General features: G+C 36.5%; 1 protein-coding gene across 1 annotated transcript; it reads left to right on the top strand.

The window, feature by feature from the left end:
- The first annotated feature begins 10315 nt into the window (after positions 1 to 10315).
- On the top strand, positions 10316 to 16880 carry LOC116257095 (ATP-dependent Clp protease ATP-binding subunit ClpA homolog CD4B, chloroplastic-like). The gene is made up of 10 exons (XM_031633711.1): positions 10316 to 10448; positions 12008 to 12624; positions 12741 to 12856; positions 13219 to 13341; positions 13426 to 13611; positions 13864 to 14079; positions 14252 to 14469; positions 14817 to 14892; positions 14981 to 15070; positions 15321 to 16880. Exons 2-10 carry the CDS (start codon positions 12060 to 12062, stop codon positions 16497 to 16499), a joined length of 2769 nt encoding a protein of 922 aa, XP_031489571.1. The 5' UTR covers positions 10316 to 10448; positions 12008 to 12059; the 3' UTR covers positions 16500 to 16880.
- The last annotated feature ends 411 nt before the right edge of the window (positions 16881 to 17291 follow it).

Here is a 17291-nt window from a genome sequence, read left to right on the forward strand (position 1 = left end):
TCCTTTTTCTTTAAACTATATATATATATATATCATTAAATAAAGTAGCAATTTTGAATTATTACAAGGTGCGTGAGGGTTTTTATTATAAAAAACAATTGAGAACTTCCTCGATATTGAATTATTTACCTTTTCTTTTATTTTGGGAATTTTGCATTAACATGAGATTTGTATTTAATCTATAGTTTTAGCTAACTTTAAATATGTTTCCGTTGCTATTTAAGTCCGTGAATCCTAGGTCAATGTAAAGGGGAATAGATATATGGAACTATATTTCAAACTAATCAGAGATTCTAAATGTGTTTGAGTGAATGGAAGAAAGAGTCTCAAACGGACCTTTTGTATCCCTTTCTTCTTAAGGCAAAGTCAGAAAATTTTTTATTAAGCTATACATATATATACATATATATATTAAAGAAACGTTTATATATAAATGAAAAAAACTACTGCAAAGTTTGTGGACCTGTGTTGGCAATTGCCCACACCATACCCACGCCATCTGCCCTCCTTCGAGCCAAATCGGCATGTTTGTTTATCTACCAAATGCAATTAAAAAAGGAAAAAAATTGCCAACAATGCATTTTTTAAATAACAAAGTTAATATACTTTTGGGTGCAATTGAGTTCCTTAACTGGTTAGATTATATTTTCGAAACCGTGAGATTTTCAATCCTAACTTTGCAATCCAGCTTGTCTAATAAAGAGAAAAGGGAGAAGAGAAAAAAAATAAAAGAAAAGAAAAGAGAAAAGCATCTTCTTTGCGAAAGACGCTTTGAATACATTGGATCACATGTCCATTTGCAAACAAGGGTCCTTTTGGCTCATTCTTTATGTTAAAATACATGGTACCCTTTTAATAAAGTATCGCTCTCTTGATATTTTAAAGGCAAAGAAAAATTTCATTCAAGGGCCAATTTTTTGCACCAAATTTAAAATTACTGCGTACATTTCGAGATTTTTTCGTTGGGTACCTTAACTTTGCAGACAACTGCCAAACAAGGGCCTGCCCATGTCAGTATTCCTTGATACAAGTCAAAGCTATGTTAATTGGCTTATAACCAATTTATTTGTTCATAAGAAATCAGAGATAAACATTGATTTAACTATAAATATATTGCAGAAAATTAGGGAAAAAATCATATTTCTGTCCAGATATGCCAGTTTGTAACTTAGATCTTGGAACAGGATATTACCGGGTCTGTCATGCTAGATCCAAACCCAAAATCCATTATTGGGTACTAAGAACGTGTTGCTGTGACTGTTAGTTGTATCACAAATAACAAGAATTACACACACATAAAGTGGCACTTCATTGATTTCCTTTAGCCAAAGTCTCCTATAAATTAATTATAAATATCACAAATAACAAGCATTCTATCCTAGACACACATAAAGTGGTACTTTATTGTTTTGCTTTGGCCAAAAGCCTCCTATAATTAATTATAAATATTTCCTTTCACTTGGGCAATGATCTCACTTGATTCCAACTTGCTAATAAACAGTGGCCATTTATCACTGCCAGCTTTCCCCTTTTAAAAATGTCTTCAGTTGAGCATTACACACACACTATATATATATATATATATATATATATATATATATATATATATTATTTATTTATTTATTTATTTATTTATTTATATATATGAAAAACTCATGGCTAATTTGTTTTTAATCAAACAACTAATAAAAAAATATGAAGAAAACTATGTTCACTTTTTTTTAACTGAATAATTTTGTTTCTCTTTTTTCTTGTGGAAGGAGTAGAAATGAGTAAGTGGGTTTGGATATGATTGAAGCAGTTGTGTCTTGTGGAGTGGAGTTTTCATATGTTGGTTGTGACCACAATGAGAGGGATTGATAGGAGTTGGTGGTACTTGGGGGCCCTTGCTTTTATATATCAAGGGTCATGATAATGATGGGGGAATTAATGGTGCTTGTGTGTTCCATTCATTTGACCTGAATTTTGCTGGATAGGACTGACACTCTAACACATGGTAGGGTTCTCCATTCACCATTGGCATCTGGCCGCGCGCTCAATTATGATCACGACACGTGTATGGGGCGAGGCGTCTAGGGTTAACTCCTAGCTCGCTAATGGAATCTCACGAGTTAAAAACTTGACAACGGGACATATTTTGGAAGTTTTTCCTTTCATGAACTCACATCATGAGACAAATTTTCCCAGTGACAAAGAAAACCATCCTTGAAGTAATAAACTAATATGTTGAAGGTCCAAAGGTTTTTTTTTTTTTAAGAGTAAGTAGTTCATTTCACCGCCCTTAAAAGAGTCTACTGCATGCTTCGAGATCTTTTACGATATATAGAAAAAGTGCACTGACCACTCTGAGACTCAATCAAATGTAAGTCATTGTAGAAGATGGACCACCTTGTTGCCCAATACAATGCTTATAAAAAGAATAAAAATTAACAATCTTTATGTACAATTACCAGATAATTCAGTCTCCGGCTGCCCAAGCGAGGGAAAATTTGTCTCGTGATAAACCATGTTTGTTTTACAAATTTCTCTAGCAATTATGTCGTACAACACATGTGACCAACCAGTTGACCACATAGTTTCACAAAATTTATTTATTTACATATTTATTATTATGTTCCTCATTCATTTGCCCAGTGTTCATCACTCGCTTCAAAGGGATCTAAAATTTCTCCACTTAGTGTTTCTCGACAAAGAAAAATTTGTCTCTACCGTTGCGTCATCCACAACGTGACATTTTTAGAAAATACTAGACCGCTTAATTTTTTAATAAATTCTTCACTGGGGAAACATTTTATACACATATTATTTCTTTTAGCGACACATTTGTCAAACGGTAGTATGTCATGTGCTATTATTTAACTAATTTTTAAAATTGTTTTCTCACAAGAAAGCAAACAAATGTTTAAAAATTCATGATTGCGGCACTGCAGTTTTGTCACTATAGCAGGGGCCGGTTTTTCCCTTTTCATTCACGCAATCCACAGATAATATAATTTGTTGCTTCTTCCTTGGTAGCTTTCGCTTAGACTTTGTATTCTATCGCAAGGAAAAAGCGTCCAAAGAAAATCTACAAAGCGGGTTTGCAGAAGGCAGGTAAGCGCATCTAAATGTTTCCAATTATTTAGCAAACGAGTGAAATTTAACAAGGATAATGACACCTTGGACTATATGTCGCAGCCAAAATTTTTCTTAGAAATAATTAACTGGAATGTGGACAACGGTCGGCCCCTAGACCGTGGCCCTCTCGTGGCTGGTCCATGCCTGATGTGACTGAAGCGACCAGTCTTGTCTTTACTGACGGCGACTGATTATGTGACGTTCTGACCGCGTTTGCTGCCCTGAGAAAATGTTTGACGGCGTGTTTGTTTGTTTTTTTCTTTTTTCAGGCATTGGTTATTCGGTGACAACCTATTTAGGTTAAACTTATCCGCAATAACTTTTTTGCTGATAAAATTTTCTTTCATTGGAAAGGAAAACTAGTCTAATCAGGTAGAACTAAAACTTTACTGGATAAATTGGGGTGGATTTATGAAATGTTACATCATAGTGTTTTTATGACTAATCACAATGAAAAGATAGAACTATAATTTATTCTGGATTAAAAAAAAAATATTGTAACTTTAGCAGTTGTTTGACAATGGAAAATGGAAACAGTAATTATGGTTTGGTAAAATTGGAGTAAATTTATGAAGATTCATGAAATTTTATATCATAGTGTTTTTAAGACTATCTACAATGAAAAGGTAGAACTCGAATTTTAACTAAAAAAAGAACTTGTAACTTTAGCATTTGTTTGGCAATAGAAACAAAAGTCATGGTTTCGTGAAACTGTGGTAGATTTATGAAACGTTATATCATAGTGTTTTTATGACTAATCACGATGAAAAGGTAGAACTGGAATTTTAACTGGATAAAAAAAACTTGTAATTTTAGAAGTTGTTTGACAATAGAAACAGTAATTATGGTTTCGTAAAACTGGGGTAGATTCATGAAATGTTATATTATAGTGTTTTTTATGAATCTTACATAATTTTGGGCTAAATATATAGAATAATACGTTACTATTTTCATTATCAAACAACCATTTAAAGTGTGTTTTTATGTTTATAAACAGCATAATTGTAGAATTTTCAGGTTTTCAGAAAAATGGAAGAGGTGCTCAAGTGTTAGAAAATTATTTTGGAATTCAAGGGTCATTTAAGAATTGAACCGAAATAACTTTCTAGAGAAAAGTTGTTGTCATGGGCCCATAAGGCATCTTTGAATGTGGATCTTAAATGCATTGATGTGTCAAAGCACATGACAAAGGATGCACATCCAAAATATATGATTTATAAAACCAATTACAATTGGATTTATGTAAGATCCATACTTTATTATTTCAAATAAGTGATAGAGTTAGTAACCTTTTAATGAAGGGCAGTAATTCAAAAAATCTTAGACCCTTCAATTAAATAATATAAAGATTGAGAAACACTAAGCAAATGATTTAGGAAAGCCAAATATATGAATAATTAGCTGATTGGAGAAAGCCAATATCTAAGTAAATGCTTTTTGTAGAACCCTGTGGACAACTATCCATGCAAACACAAGTGTGTCTCTGCCATTGTGTTAAGCAGGGGCGGAGCCCAGGAGGGGCCGCATGGGCCCTGGCCCTACCTCAATTTTTTTTAAATTTACATTACATTTAAAAAATTACACTCATTTTATATAAAAATTTGAATAATGATATTTCGGGCCCAATGAAAATTTAAAAACTTTAATTCAGCCCCCCTCGTGAAAAATTTTGACTTCGCCCCTGGTGTTAAGGTTTGATGATCCAAATCATACGAGATTTGAGAGAACAATATTTATCATTCACAGATCTCGAAATCCTTGTTTGAGGTAATCCAGTGGTCCTCAATATGATAAAATAGCTGGAGACAACACATTCGAGTAAAAATTCACCGCATTTGTTTGGGAAAGTATAGACATATCCCAAAACAAAGTGAATTTTTTCCTGGAGACACCTAATCGCATGAGCCTTTTGCTCATCCCAGACATGCACCCATTCTTCGCTATACTTGAAGCTAATTACTTTCACAGCAATTATTATCAGATCACATGCTTCTCTTGTTTGGTTTGTGTTGCACTAGTTTTTCTGCAATGTTGCGATAAATAATCTCGAGGACGAATGTCATCTTGCCGATTAGTATAACGCGCAAAATTTCACGTTAGTCCATCGCAGAGAAGAAAAAAGAATCCGATGATCTTACCCTGCAATATTGTGGAAAGATTTCATCTTCTTGGTGCTAATGACATGTGGGGATGCAAATGGATTTGATTTCTTTCATTTTCCTGTACATATTCAACTAATTCTCATGTATATGGTTCCTAAAGAAATATCTGAATGTATATTGGATCTATTCACAACTCCCATGGAAAATTTTAAGATTTTCAGATCCAAATCCATTTGGATCTGAATCTAAGCCTAAGCTAATTTAAACTTGTTGTCTCTAAAAGCGAAAGACCACAACTCAGTGACCGAGCTATAATTTTTTTTTATGGATGGTTTTTTTTTAATGGTGAGTGGTTCATTCCACTGCCCCTAAACCCCCTCCTCTGTGGCTGCCCTTTTGGGTTTCATAAAGCATGCTTCAGGACCTTTTATGGTCTAGAGGTAGAGCATACTGTGATGCGATAGTGGTCACTCCAAAATTCGAATACGAGTTGTTAGAAGAGTTTGACCACCTTGCCGCCCAGTACGCTACCACCCTTAAGGTAAGTGATTTTAAGTAGAGTGTGAATATTTATTGGGAGAAGACCACTGTTTATAAAAAAGGCCATTTAAAAGAAAATAGAAGTTAAAAAAAAGCTGCAGCCGTCTAAATTAAAAACGATGAAGGTTTGTTCATCTACTGATAGAAACGTATTGAGTTTTTAACTTTCGTATCAAATATAATTGCTATTTTAAAACATACAGTTGCACTAAGAATACATATAAAATTAATGCTTCCACCACAATGGCTAGGTTAAGCGAGCAAAGTTCCTATGTCTGAGAATCTTACAAAAAAAGTGCATGATTTTCGGTGAAATAACAAAACTGTGCACAAGTTAAACAAAAAAAATTCCAGCTAACCTATCTTGTGTAAAACATGTAAGTCTCGTGTTTGAGGCTTGAAATGACAAAAATACTTTTAGGTCCAAGGAGATCCCACATCAATGATAATAAATTTTAAAAAATTTTACTTGTCCTATATAAAAATTTTGAAAATTGATATTTTGGTCTATGTCAAAATTTAAAAACTTTTAATTCGGTCCCCTCATAAAAAATTTCTGGCTCCGGCCCTAGGAAGGTCTAACCTCAAAACCACATGGCTCAATCCACGGTGATCCGAGATTACCGCACATAGGTTCACGGTAACCAAATACGAGCTTAAACATATAATCAAGTACATTTAAACCCGGATCCAATTACTAGTCCTTGTTTTGTTGGTAAAATATGTCTAAATGGGTCTGGATTGGGCTGGATATCGATTTAACCCGACTGGTTCACGTCCACACCAACAATGCCGAGGATGCAAATGGGTCCGAATATGTAATGTAGCTTATCCTAGAAAAGTCCATGTTGTTAAGCAGAGAACGGATCCTTTGACCCCATCTCCAATTTAGTCGGCTGTCCTAAACCCGACCCATTTAAATCTTACTTCTCAAATGTTATTAGGTTTTGTCATTATTTGCTATATGGATCCTCAGATCCAATTTCTGATTTAGTAATCTATCCCCAATCCGACCCGTTTCAAACCTACGGTTGAGTGCCACCGCAGTAAAATAGTACATTTTTCTATCTTTTTGATGCTCTTGTGCACATCAACATTTTAACTCGCGAAAGACCATGTGACTCCTTTTATTTTTTTATATATTTGAAAAATCTTTTATTTTTTTATATATTTGACAAATCACATATCTTGTACAAAAGAGAAAAGAAGTAATGGGCAGTCACTTTTTTGACTAGAAGCTCTTTCAAACTTTACTTTTGTCCCGATGTTGCAATATATATATATATATATATATGGCCTCTCACAACACATCATCTAATGCAATTATGATGCAATGCATTGGGCGGTCGTGATTAGACAAACCTCGAAATGTCGAGAGGATTTCATCTTCTATATATATATATGTAGATGATTGGTAGATACCTGACCACTTGGGTAAGAAATGAAAACATGACCTCTTCAATTTGTATTAAAAGTGTTTTAAACGAAATATAAACATTATACTCTGTTGATAAACACTAATTTAATATAATTCATGTTTCATTTTAAGTCTTTTTTTTTTTAAAAAAAAGAAAACTTTCTACTACCAAAAATTTTGATGTTATAGAGCCATTCATTTTTTATTATTAAATAAACCTTATTTAAGTAAGAAAACGATTGACTTAAAATATGTTTCTCACTAGCCCTTAAGATCATATCTATAATGCTAGATTGTAAAATAATTATTTTAACTATTAATTTTAATTAATATGGTTTTTTTTCTTTTATCCAAGTGGTCTGGTTTTTACCAATTTTCTTTTACATATATACAAAGAGAGAGAGAGAGAGAGAGAAATGGCACAATCACCGTCTAAGCTGGCCTTTGAAGTTTGTATAAAACAACAAAGTCATTCAATCGCTGCATTCTAGTCCATTTTATTTTGATTTGTTTTGTTTTATTTTGTTTTGTTGCGATTTCATGAACTTTTGTCCCTTGGAAACCTTACATGAGAAATGGCCAAATCAGAACCTGATGTATGAAGTACCATATTTCACCATTCTTCATCAATTTTTACAACTTGTTATATATAAATGATAGTTATGATCCACAATTTTCATGTCTGATATGCTTTGAATGAGTGAAGGCTTTACCAGTTATCGTGTATTCTTTCTAAGTTTTATTATTATTTTTTTCTTTTTTAAATGCAAAAGCAAAGACTTGGTCAGAAAACATATTTGCTCGCTCAAGCACATGAATACTTAGTTTTTGCTTTTTTAATGCGCCAAACTGAAAAAAAGTAGTTTGCTTTTGAAACAACGAAACTTGTTGTAGAGTTTCTCCCTAAAGCTCCTAAAAATTTAGTGATAATAAAAAATATATATAACTTTTCAATATTAGTGCATATATGCCTATGTTTTTTTCTTCCAAAAACTAAAAAAGTCCATAAGAAAATGGAAAACAATGGTTTATATTGATTGAATCTAAATTCCAATATAGAAGTTTTCGGATTTGGGTGGTCTTATGATGCAACATTCATCTCCAGTGTTACACATGCCATTGTTGGTAGTCCAAAAAAGTAACATCAATGAAAACTGAGGACACACCAACAACACGTCATTCAACTCGACCAGTTATGCTATGTTTCTCAGAGCAACTCCAATAATGGTGTTTTTTTTTTAAAACTCACATGAATTTCTTATCAAAATAAAAAAAAAAACTGAACATAGTTTCATTTTATATTTGAATCTTGAATCGAATCCGATTGAGAGTCGGACTCAGCAGTGTTTAATGGACGGAACAATGCAAACTTACTAACTTAGGTGTGTTTAAACAATATAAAAAAAGTTGATTGTGTTTCTTGATATTTGCAAGTCTTTAGGTGTATTTTTAAAAATTGATCTGAAAAACAACGCCTACGCAGTCACTCAACTTGGCTTCATTAATGCGCTTAACTGAAAAAACAAAAGTTGTTACATCCAACAAGGACTTCAATGAAATATGAGAACAACAGCAAAACTAGAGAAATAGTTTTCAGGGGCATAACATAACTGGTTGGGTCGACAAAGTTAAGGAAAACTCGATTATTAATTTGATTCCTGCAAGTATCACTCTTCTGGATTACAAATGGTGACAGTGCGGCAATATAATTGACTAATGTACCATGGGTCGGCACAGGTACAAAGGCAGCCCTATACTCTTAGGTGTAGAAGAAAGGATTCAGGGTTTCGACCCTTCTTTAGACGGCTTTCTTATTCTTATGAATACATACTATGACCCGAGAAAGGGGAGTACCCTTAGAGTTTTATATTGATTAACAATTAACAATGTCTCTCTCGCCCGAGGGTGTAGTTTCCTCGAGTAGAAAACGAAAAAAAAAAAATTGAGATGTATCAAAAGTTGAATGGTTATGTTAAGTGAAAGTCTGCTTATTGAGATGAACTTATGGAGCAGCAAAGCTACATATAAGAATTGCCCACGCCAGCAACAAAATTTTTATTTATGTTTACATATTTTTACATAGATGTATTATAATTATTTATTTATTTATATATGTTGTGTTCTTTTAAAAATTAGAATTTCTACAATAGTACCCCATAACCAAAAAATTTGTGGCTTCGTCACTGATTGAATCAAATCCTTTTTATTCGACTCAACGAACATGGATGACATATTTTTTCTACTTTTTTAAAGCTTTACCCAAATTATATTTTTACATTTTGATCTCATTCACATCCGGCTCTGATTTTGAATTTGATTGTTGCTTCAATCTATTTTATAATCTTGCTTGCCGTGGGATGAGTGCGTTTCATTGCTCCAAATTCATATTGAAGCCTCTATCTTAAATCGACAACTCTAGCAAACTATAGAATTAAAAGGAGTCGTGCATTTAATATTCGTGTGGACGTTGGTAATGAGGACAAGGATATGAAATCCCCTCATATGTTTGATTTATGGAGGAATTAAGGGCACTCTCGGGCTATGTTAGTCTGGGATATGATATGTGAGGCGGATCGAAAATCCATATTAGGTGGAAAATCTATTGCGGAAGCAAACAGTGGATTTCAACGATATAAAAACTATGGATTTATAGTCTGAAGCGAGGAATCGTGCTACATATTCATGGTCTTCAGATCTCGAAGAATCTGTGGAAGCTTTGAATCTCATATCATAAGTCATCAAACATGGGTTCAACGTATCTCTTATACCATAAAATTTTAAGTTGCAAACATTAAAAATTAATGTTCTAAATCATATAAAAAAGTCAATTATTGTAAAAAACGAAGGATTTGAAACCTTGAAATGTGAAATTCCAAAATATTATATTAGAAGTAAGATTAAAAGTAATCAAACACCCTAAAAAGGTTGAGTAGGGAAAGAGAGAAAACCATGACAGGTGACAACCAATTACTTAGGTGGTCAGAGCACGGCCGTGGCCGACAGGACCAAGGGACCACCGACCGGTCAAGCGAGGACTAAGGAGGTCCGAGGGCGGGCTCGGGCTCGAGCCAAGGATCCGAGGGTCGGCGCGAGTGGGTCCCGACCCTGGCCGCCTCCCGAGCATCTATATTATCCACAACCCTCTCCGCCTTCCTCTCTCTGAGGTAGGAAGTAGAAAGCGAGGTCGAGGGCAGACGACGCCTGGGTTCATTGCCCTCTCTCTCTCTCTCTCACTGGCGCAGGGGATTGGGCTACGGGATCGTCTCTCTGCTGTGAGGGTTCCGGCCTTTTCCGAAGCTTTTGTTTTTGTAATGGTTTAGCTTTAAAGTGATCGAATTAATTTTCAGTACGTGAGTATAGAATTTTTGGCTTTGTTTTTCCTTTCACTTTGATCTCGAATAATGAAGTTTATGCTGTGTAGCTGCTGTTTTCTCTTCGTGCCTTTGTTCTTTCGTAGTTGGGCAGCCCTAATTTTGCTGGAGGTAGTGGTTGCTTTCGAGGTTTTGTTTTTAAACGAGTATGAAACCGTCTAGATTTTATGGTCAAATCATGTATGGTGTACCCTTTTCTCGAACATGCATTTTTGTTTTTTTTTTTTCTGGAGGGATGGTTAATGTGTTGGAGGAGCTTCAAGGTGTCTTTTTTTTAGACTGAGCTTGTAGCGATAAGACGATTGCAGTTCCAATTGGGGAATTCTTTAGTGTACTGATGGTAGTTTTATATGGTAAGAGTCGTTAAAAGGATTCCGTTTTGATCATGTCTTTAATGGTGGAATTCTTCTTCTAATTTCTAAGAGTGTCAACTTTTTCTACTGAGCTTGTCTTCTGTTTCTGAAAATCACGAGATTGCTTTGCAAATTCTTAGTTTTTTTGTAATTTTTGCTATGAAAATGGTATAGTGTTTTCATTTTATCATAGTGCAACTTCAATTTTCCCCTTGTTGTGTTTCTGTGAACCTTCGATGGTAACCGCCTCCTGCTTTGGTGGTGTGGAGCTGTCTTTGTAATATGTTCTCTTTCGAGCCTGTATGTTGAAAGTACCAAAGATTGTTGTCTACAACAAGCTTGTCGCGTCATCGTTCATCACTGCTTAAAGAGATTTTTTTTTTGTTAGTAAAAAAAAAAAAAAGTACTGCCCTTTGTCTATTTTTTGTTTAAAAAAAAAAACACATTCTGTTGACTAGTTGCATGTAACTGGTTTGGAATTCTCTTGATAATTAATGCTGTGATCCTCAGTCAAATTCTTTGTTTCTGATATATTATGTTCTCTATATGCCGTCCTCACGCTAATAGTGGTTGGTGATGGAAATTGCATGCCATTTTATCTTTTTTAAGCTTATAAGTAGGATGGTTCATTAAGTTGTGGACGGGTATTAAAGTCTGAGAGGGTGTAGGTAAAGGGGAAAATGTGAACTGGAAAGTTTTCTTTCCTAGGAAAAAGAAGTTGGTTTTACAATAACTTTCACGTATGTCGTCCTGTTCTCGGTTGATGCAAATCCACCCCACTATTTTGTGATGCCACTCCAGGCAGCTAGTTTGCTTTCACAATAAAGCCACTGACCTTCATATTAATCCTCTTTCCAAGCAATTGGATGTTAAAGAAACTGATTTATGTCCTTTTGGACTTGTAAGTGAGTATCATGTAAGCTCAAGGCTTATATTTAATGAGTTTTCTTTCTTCGGAGCTTTTACTAAGATTTGCCATGCTTGTGATGATAAATGCATGTTAGAGTTGTTATATCATCATCTGCAGCTATCTTTGGCTTTTAATTTTGTTTCATTGCCTCAAAACAATCCATCTGCATTCTCATCTTCATCTTCTGATTCATACAGGTGGTTAACTTTCGTCTGTTGGGCTACATAGTCTGTCATTGTTGGCTGCAATATGGCTGGGGCGATTGTGCAGTATTCAATTCTCTCTGCCGGTGTTGGGAGCAAAAATAATGTGCAACCTCAGAAATCTGGAAAATCAAGGAGGCCTGTCAGGATGATGGGAGGAATACAGGCAAGCAGCCCAGGCTTGCGAGCCTTCAAAGGTTTACGTGGTGCTAACTCTCTGGATATGCTTTTGAAAACTGGCAAAGATTTTCATGCAACTGTAGCATCTTCCATTTGTGTTCCACGTGGAAAGGCCAGCAGAGGAGTTGCTGTGGCTATGTTTGAGCGTTTTACTGAAAAAGCTATAAAGGTTATTATGCTTGCACAAGAAGAAGCAAGACGCCTTGGCCACAACTTTGTTGGTACAGAACAGATTTTGTTAGGTCTTATCGGTGAAGGGACAGGTATTGCAGCCAAAGTTCTAAAGTCCATGGGTATTAGTCTAAAGGATGCCAGGGTTGAAGTTGAAAAAATTATTGGAAGAGGCAGTGGCTTTGTTGCTGTGGAAATACCATTTACCCCTCGTGCAAAGCGTGTTCTGGAATTGTCTCTGGAGGAAGCTCGCCAACTTGGTAAGCTAGTAGGTTCTTATTTATTTTGAAGTGAGCTCATTTATAACAGATGCACTCATATGATATATCATTATTATTGCACAGGTAACCGAATTAAGTTGATTGTCTAATTGCAGGTCATAACTATATTGGATCAGAACACTTACTTTTAGGATTGCTTCGTGAAGGGGAAGGTGTTGCTGCTCGTGTTCTTGAGAATCTGGGAGCTGATCCCAGCAATATCCGCACTCAGGCAAGGCTGATTGATTGCCTTTTCACTCTTTTCCACAATTCATGGTTTGTATTTTTCAGTTTTTCCATCTTGGTGGTCACAATTTGTGGCTTCCAGTCAGATGAATTTGAACCTGAACACAGTTGTATCATACATGAGTGCTTGTTTCGCCATTTCACATTCACAGTAGATTTTGTAAGAGATGTAAATTTGCACATTCTTGTATAATGAACCCTCTCACTGGTCACAAACACTTAAAATATTGCATCATATTGAATACATGCTGTCCTGCTTGATGGCCATACTGTATCTCTTTATCATCCTGCAGAACTGTGGCTTACTCTGCTCATTTATGTGATTCCTCAAATTCCTTCCATCAATAGGTTATTCGTATGGTTGGAGAAAGCACTGAAGCTGTTGGTGCTGGTGTTGGAGGGGGAAGCAGTGGCCAGAAGATGCCAACGCTGGAGGAGTATGGCACAAATTTGACAAAACTAGCAGAAGAGGTACTTATTTTATGGAGTATTTGCTGGTAATTGTGAACTTTCAATAGTTTATCAACATTCATGTGTCAATCACTTACTTTTCAGGGAAAATTAGATCCTGTAGTTGGAAGGCAGGCTCAGATTGAGCGAGTTACTCAGATACTGGGTCGGCGAACAAAGAACAACCCCTGCCTTATCGGGGAACCAGGTGTTGGAAAGACTGCAATTGCGGAAGGCCTTGCCCAACGAATTGCAAGTGGAGATGTACCTGAAACCATTGAGGGGAAAAAGGTCAGGCTACTGTTAATCATAAATTAAATGTCAATTAGTTTGCAGCCCAAATGGTGAAAGGCAAGCTCATGAAATGCTGATTACTGAATAATATAAAGAGGTCCCCTGCTTTAAAGTAGTTGCCTATTGTTGAATTCCTTTTCTGGTTGCATTATCTAGAAATGTAGAATTGGCTCTGATCTCGAACTAGCAACGTGCGAAATAAAAGTTGTATTTCAGATATTCATCCTCCCACTTCTGGTTGAAATGCAGGTGATTACCCTTGATATGGGTCTTCTTGTTGCTGGCACAAAATACCGTGGAGAATTTGAAGAAAGACTGAAGAAGCTGATGGAGGAAATTAAGCAGAGCGATGAGATCATTCTTTTCATCGATGAAGTGCATACCCTCATTGGGGCAGGTGCAGCTGAGGGAGCAATAGATGCTGCAAATATTCTCAAACCAGCTCTTGCAAGGGGTGAACTTCAGGTGATTTAACTTTAGATAATGTGCAAGTGGCTGTCACATTCGTAATGTGCTTCATGTATTAGTACACCTGTGATTTAACTTCTGATTCTTTAAGACATGATTGATTCTGTCTCTATGTGCTCTTACGGATAGGGTTTTCTATTAGTGACACCATTTCCTCTTGCATATGCAGTGTATTGGTGCTACAACACTAGATGAGTATAGGAAACACATTGAGAAAGACCCTGCTCTGGAAAGGCGGTTTCAGCCTGTGAAAGTACCAGAACCAACTGTGGATGAAACAATTCTAATTCTCAGAGGTCTTCGGGAACGTTACGAGATTCATCATAAACTTCGTTATACTGATGAGGCTCTTGTTGCTGCAGCACAACTTTCACACCAGTACATCAGGTGGGTGATGGTGAGAGCTTTACCATTAATGTCACGGTAACCTGCCTTAATTTTGTTTCTGGGGTCAACAAAAGCTATCTGCCTTTGTTATTTACAGCTTAGCAGGTCAGAATTCAGATAACTTCTTCAGAAGTTGGAAAGTTCTTGAGAATACTCCGGATAGTTTTTCAAAGAAAGGTTAAATTACAGACTGTTTCAAAAGGGGCTTTAGATATGCTGGATGTTAACATAAATTTTGCCTTCATTCCCAAGTTTACTGCTCTAAGCCTCTAACCATGATGTAGTTTTGCATTTTATTCTTCATCCGCCATCTTCATCTTTTCCTGACCAACTATGATAAATTGCAGTGATCGTTTCCTTCCTGATAAAGCAATTGACTTGGTTGATGAAGCTGGTTCTCGTGTCCGGCTTCGCCATGCACAGGTTTAGCTTCTTATCATTTTGTTCTCTTAGTCTTTTTTGCAAAATCTTGACCATCCATCTAATGAAGTGTTTCTGTGTCTCGATACAGCTTCCTGAGGAGGCCAAGGAGCTTGATAAAGAGCTCAGGCAAATCACCAAGGAGAAAAATGAAGCTGTCCGTAGTCAGGATTTTGAGAAGGTATTTCACGTTTGAGAATTCATTTGTTATGTGTTTTGCCAAAGAGTTAGGAGCAAATGAGTCTTTGAAATGTCATTTGTTACATGAAACCATGTTATGAGCAATCTTAAGTTCTCTGGGTTAGCGAATAATATGCACACAGACATGCCTCTTTGCAGATGCAGAGAGTTCATTGATGTTCTACATTTAGCCATGTTTGTTTTGCTTTACGAAGCATGACAGCATTTTTTTTTTAATTTCTTATATATAGGCAGGGGAACTGCGTGATCGTGAGATGGAGCTGAAGGCACAGATTACAGCCCTTACAGAAAAAGGAAAAGAGAAGTCAAAAGCGGAGAGTGAGGCTGGTGATGTTGGTCCTGTAGTAACTGAAGCTGACATACAGCACATAGTGTCTTCATGGACTGGAATCCCCGTGGAAAAGGTATCCAGCGATGAGTCTGACCGGCTTCTTAAGATGGAGGAGACACTGCATAAGAGGGTGATTGGTCAAGATGAAGCTGTCAAGGCTATCAGCCGTGCAATCCGGCGAGCTCGGGTTGGTCTCAAGAATCCTAACCGTCCGATTGCTAGCTTCATATTCTCTGGCCCCACGGGAGTTGGGAAATCTGAACTTGCAAAGTCTTTGGCAGCGTACTACTTTGGATCAGAAGAAGCTATGATTCGTCTTGATATGAGTGAGTTCATGGAGAGGCATACCGTTTCTAAGCTCATCGGTTCACCCCCAGGTTATGTTGGTTATACAGAAGGTGGCCAGCTTACTGAAGCTGTGAGGAGACGGCCTTATACTGTTGTTCTCTTTGATGAGATTGAAAAGGCACATCCGGATGTGTTCAATATGATGCTTCAGATACTAGAAGATGGTCGTTTAACAGACAGCAAAGGGAGAACGGTGGACTTCAAGAACACTCTTCTGATAATGACATCAAATGTTGGCAGCAGCGTGATTGAGAAAGGTGGTCGCAGAATCGGGTTCGACCTTGACTATGATGAGAAGGACAGCAGCTACAACAGGATTAAGAGCTTGGTCACTGAGGAGCTCAAGCAATACTTCCGGCCAGAATTCTTGAACAGGTTGGATGAAATGATAGTTTTCCGGCAATTAACCAAGGCTGAGGTAAAGGAAATTGCAGACATAATGCTAAAGGAGGTGTTTGAACGTCTTAAGGCAAAAGAAATTGAGCTTCAGGTGACAGAGAGGTTTAGGGATCGGGTTGTTGATGAAGGCTACAATCCAAGTTATGGAGCAAGACCCTTGAGGAGGGCAATTATGCGGCTGTTAGAAGACAGCTTAGCAGAGAGGATGCTTGCCGGTGAGATCAAGGAAGGTGATTCTGCCATTGTCGATGTGGATTCTGATGGAAATGTGACGGTTCTCAATGGAACAAGCGGCGTGGCTGAGCCTTTGTCTCCAGCTCTCTCTGTGTAAAAGATAGGTCTTTTGTCACTCCTCGCGCTTCAACTCTATTATTTATCTCTCCTTTCATGAATTTTTACATACCCCTTGAAGGAGTGAAGTAGGATAAGAACAGCTTTTTTTGATAGAATGGCTTACTAGTGGAGGGGGAGAATAATGGTTAGTTGCACGAGTCTTTCATATCCCAGAGAGAAGTTTGCATATAGGCTGTTCTCTTGAGCGCGATCTTGTTACCTTTTTTTTCTGGTCGTACTAAATGAAATTTTAGTAGGTTGTAAAATTGATTATTGAACTCCCCATTTTGATTCAGATGTGCAGTCCTGCATGGCGTGTATGCATCCGCAAATGTTTGCTATTGTACAGCTAGAGGGTAATGCGCAAGTTGTTTATTTATATGTCTATGTTTTTACTTAATCTCTAATATGTGTGTGTGTATATATATATATATGTATATATAAGAAGATTGAAGTATGTCAGATGCCAAATATTGCTGGTTGGCTAAAAATAAGAAATCTATTGTTGAAAGCACCATAAAGCATTGCTAAAGAAGCAACGTGAAATGTTGCTACACCAAGTGTTGCTGTTGCTCCTGTGGCGATTGTTTCTTAGTGACAACTTTTTTATCCATTTGGAAATATCTAGCATCTGGTACATCCTAATTACCTATATGTATGTATCTATGTATTATAAGATCACGTATGATGCCCTCCCGAGGGTGCCTACTTTTGAGAAAAACATCTTGATTGAATACTATATAGGAACTGAGGAGGATTCCCACCTGATATCCAAAGAAAAGTGAGGTCC

This window comes from Nymphaea colorata, chromosome 7 (assembly GCF_008831285.2).
Source record: "Nymphaea colorata isolate Beijing-Zhang1983 chromosome 7, ASM883128v2, whole genome shotgun sequence".
NCBI classification, from domain to species: Eukaryota; Viridiplantae; Streptophyta; class Magnoliopsida; order Nymphaeales; family Nymphaeaceae; genus Nymphaea; species Nymphaea colorata.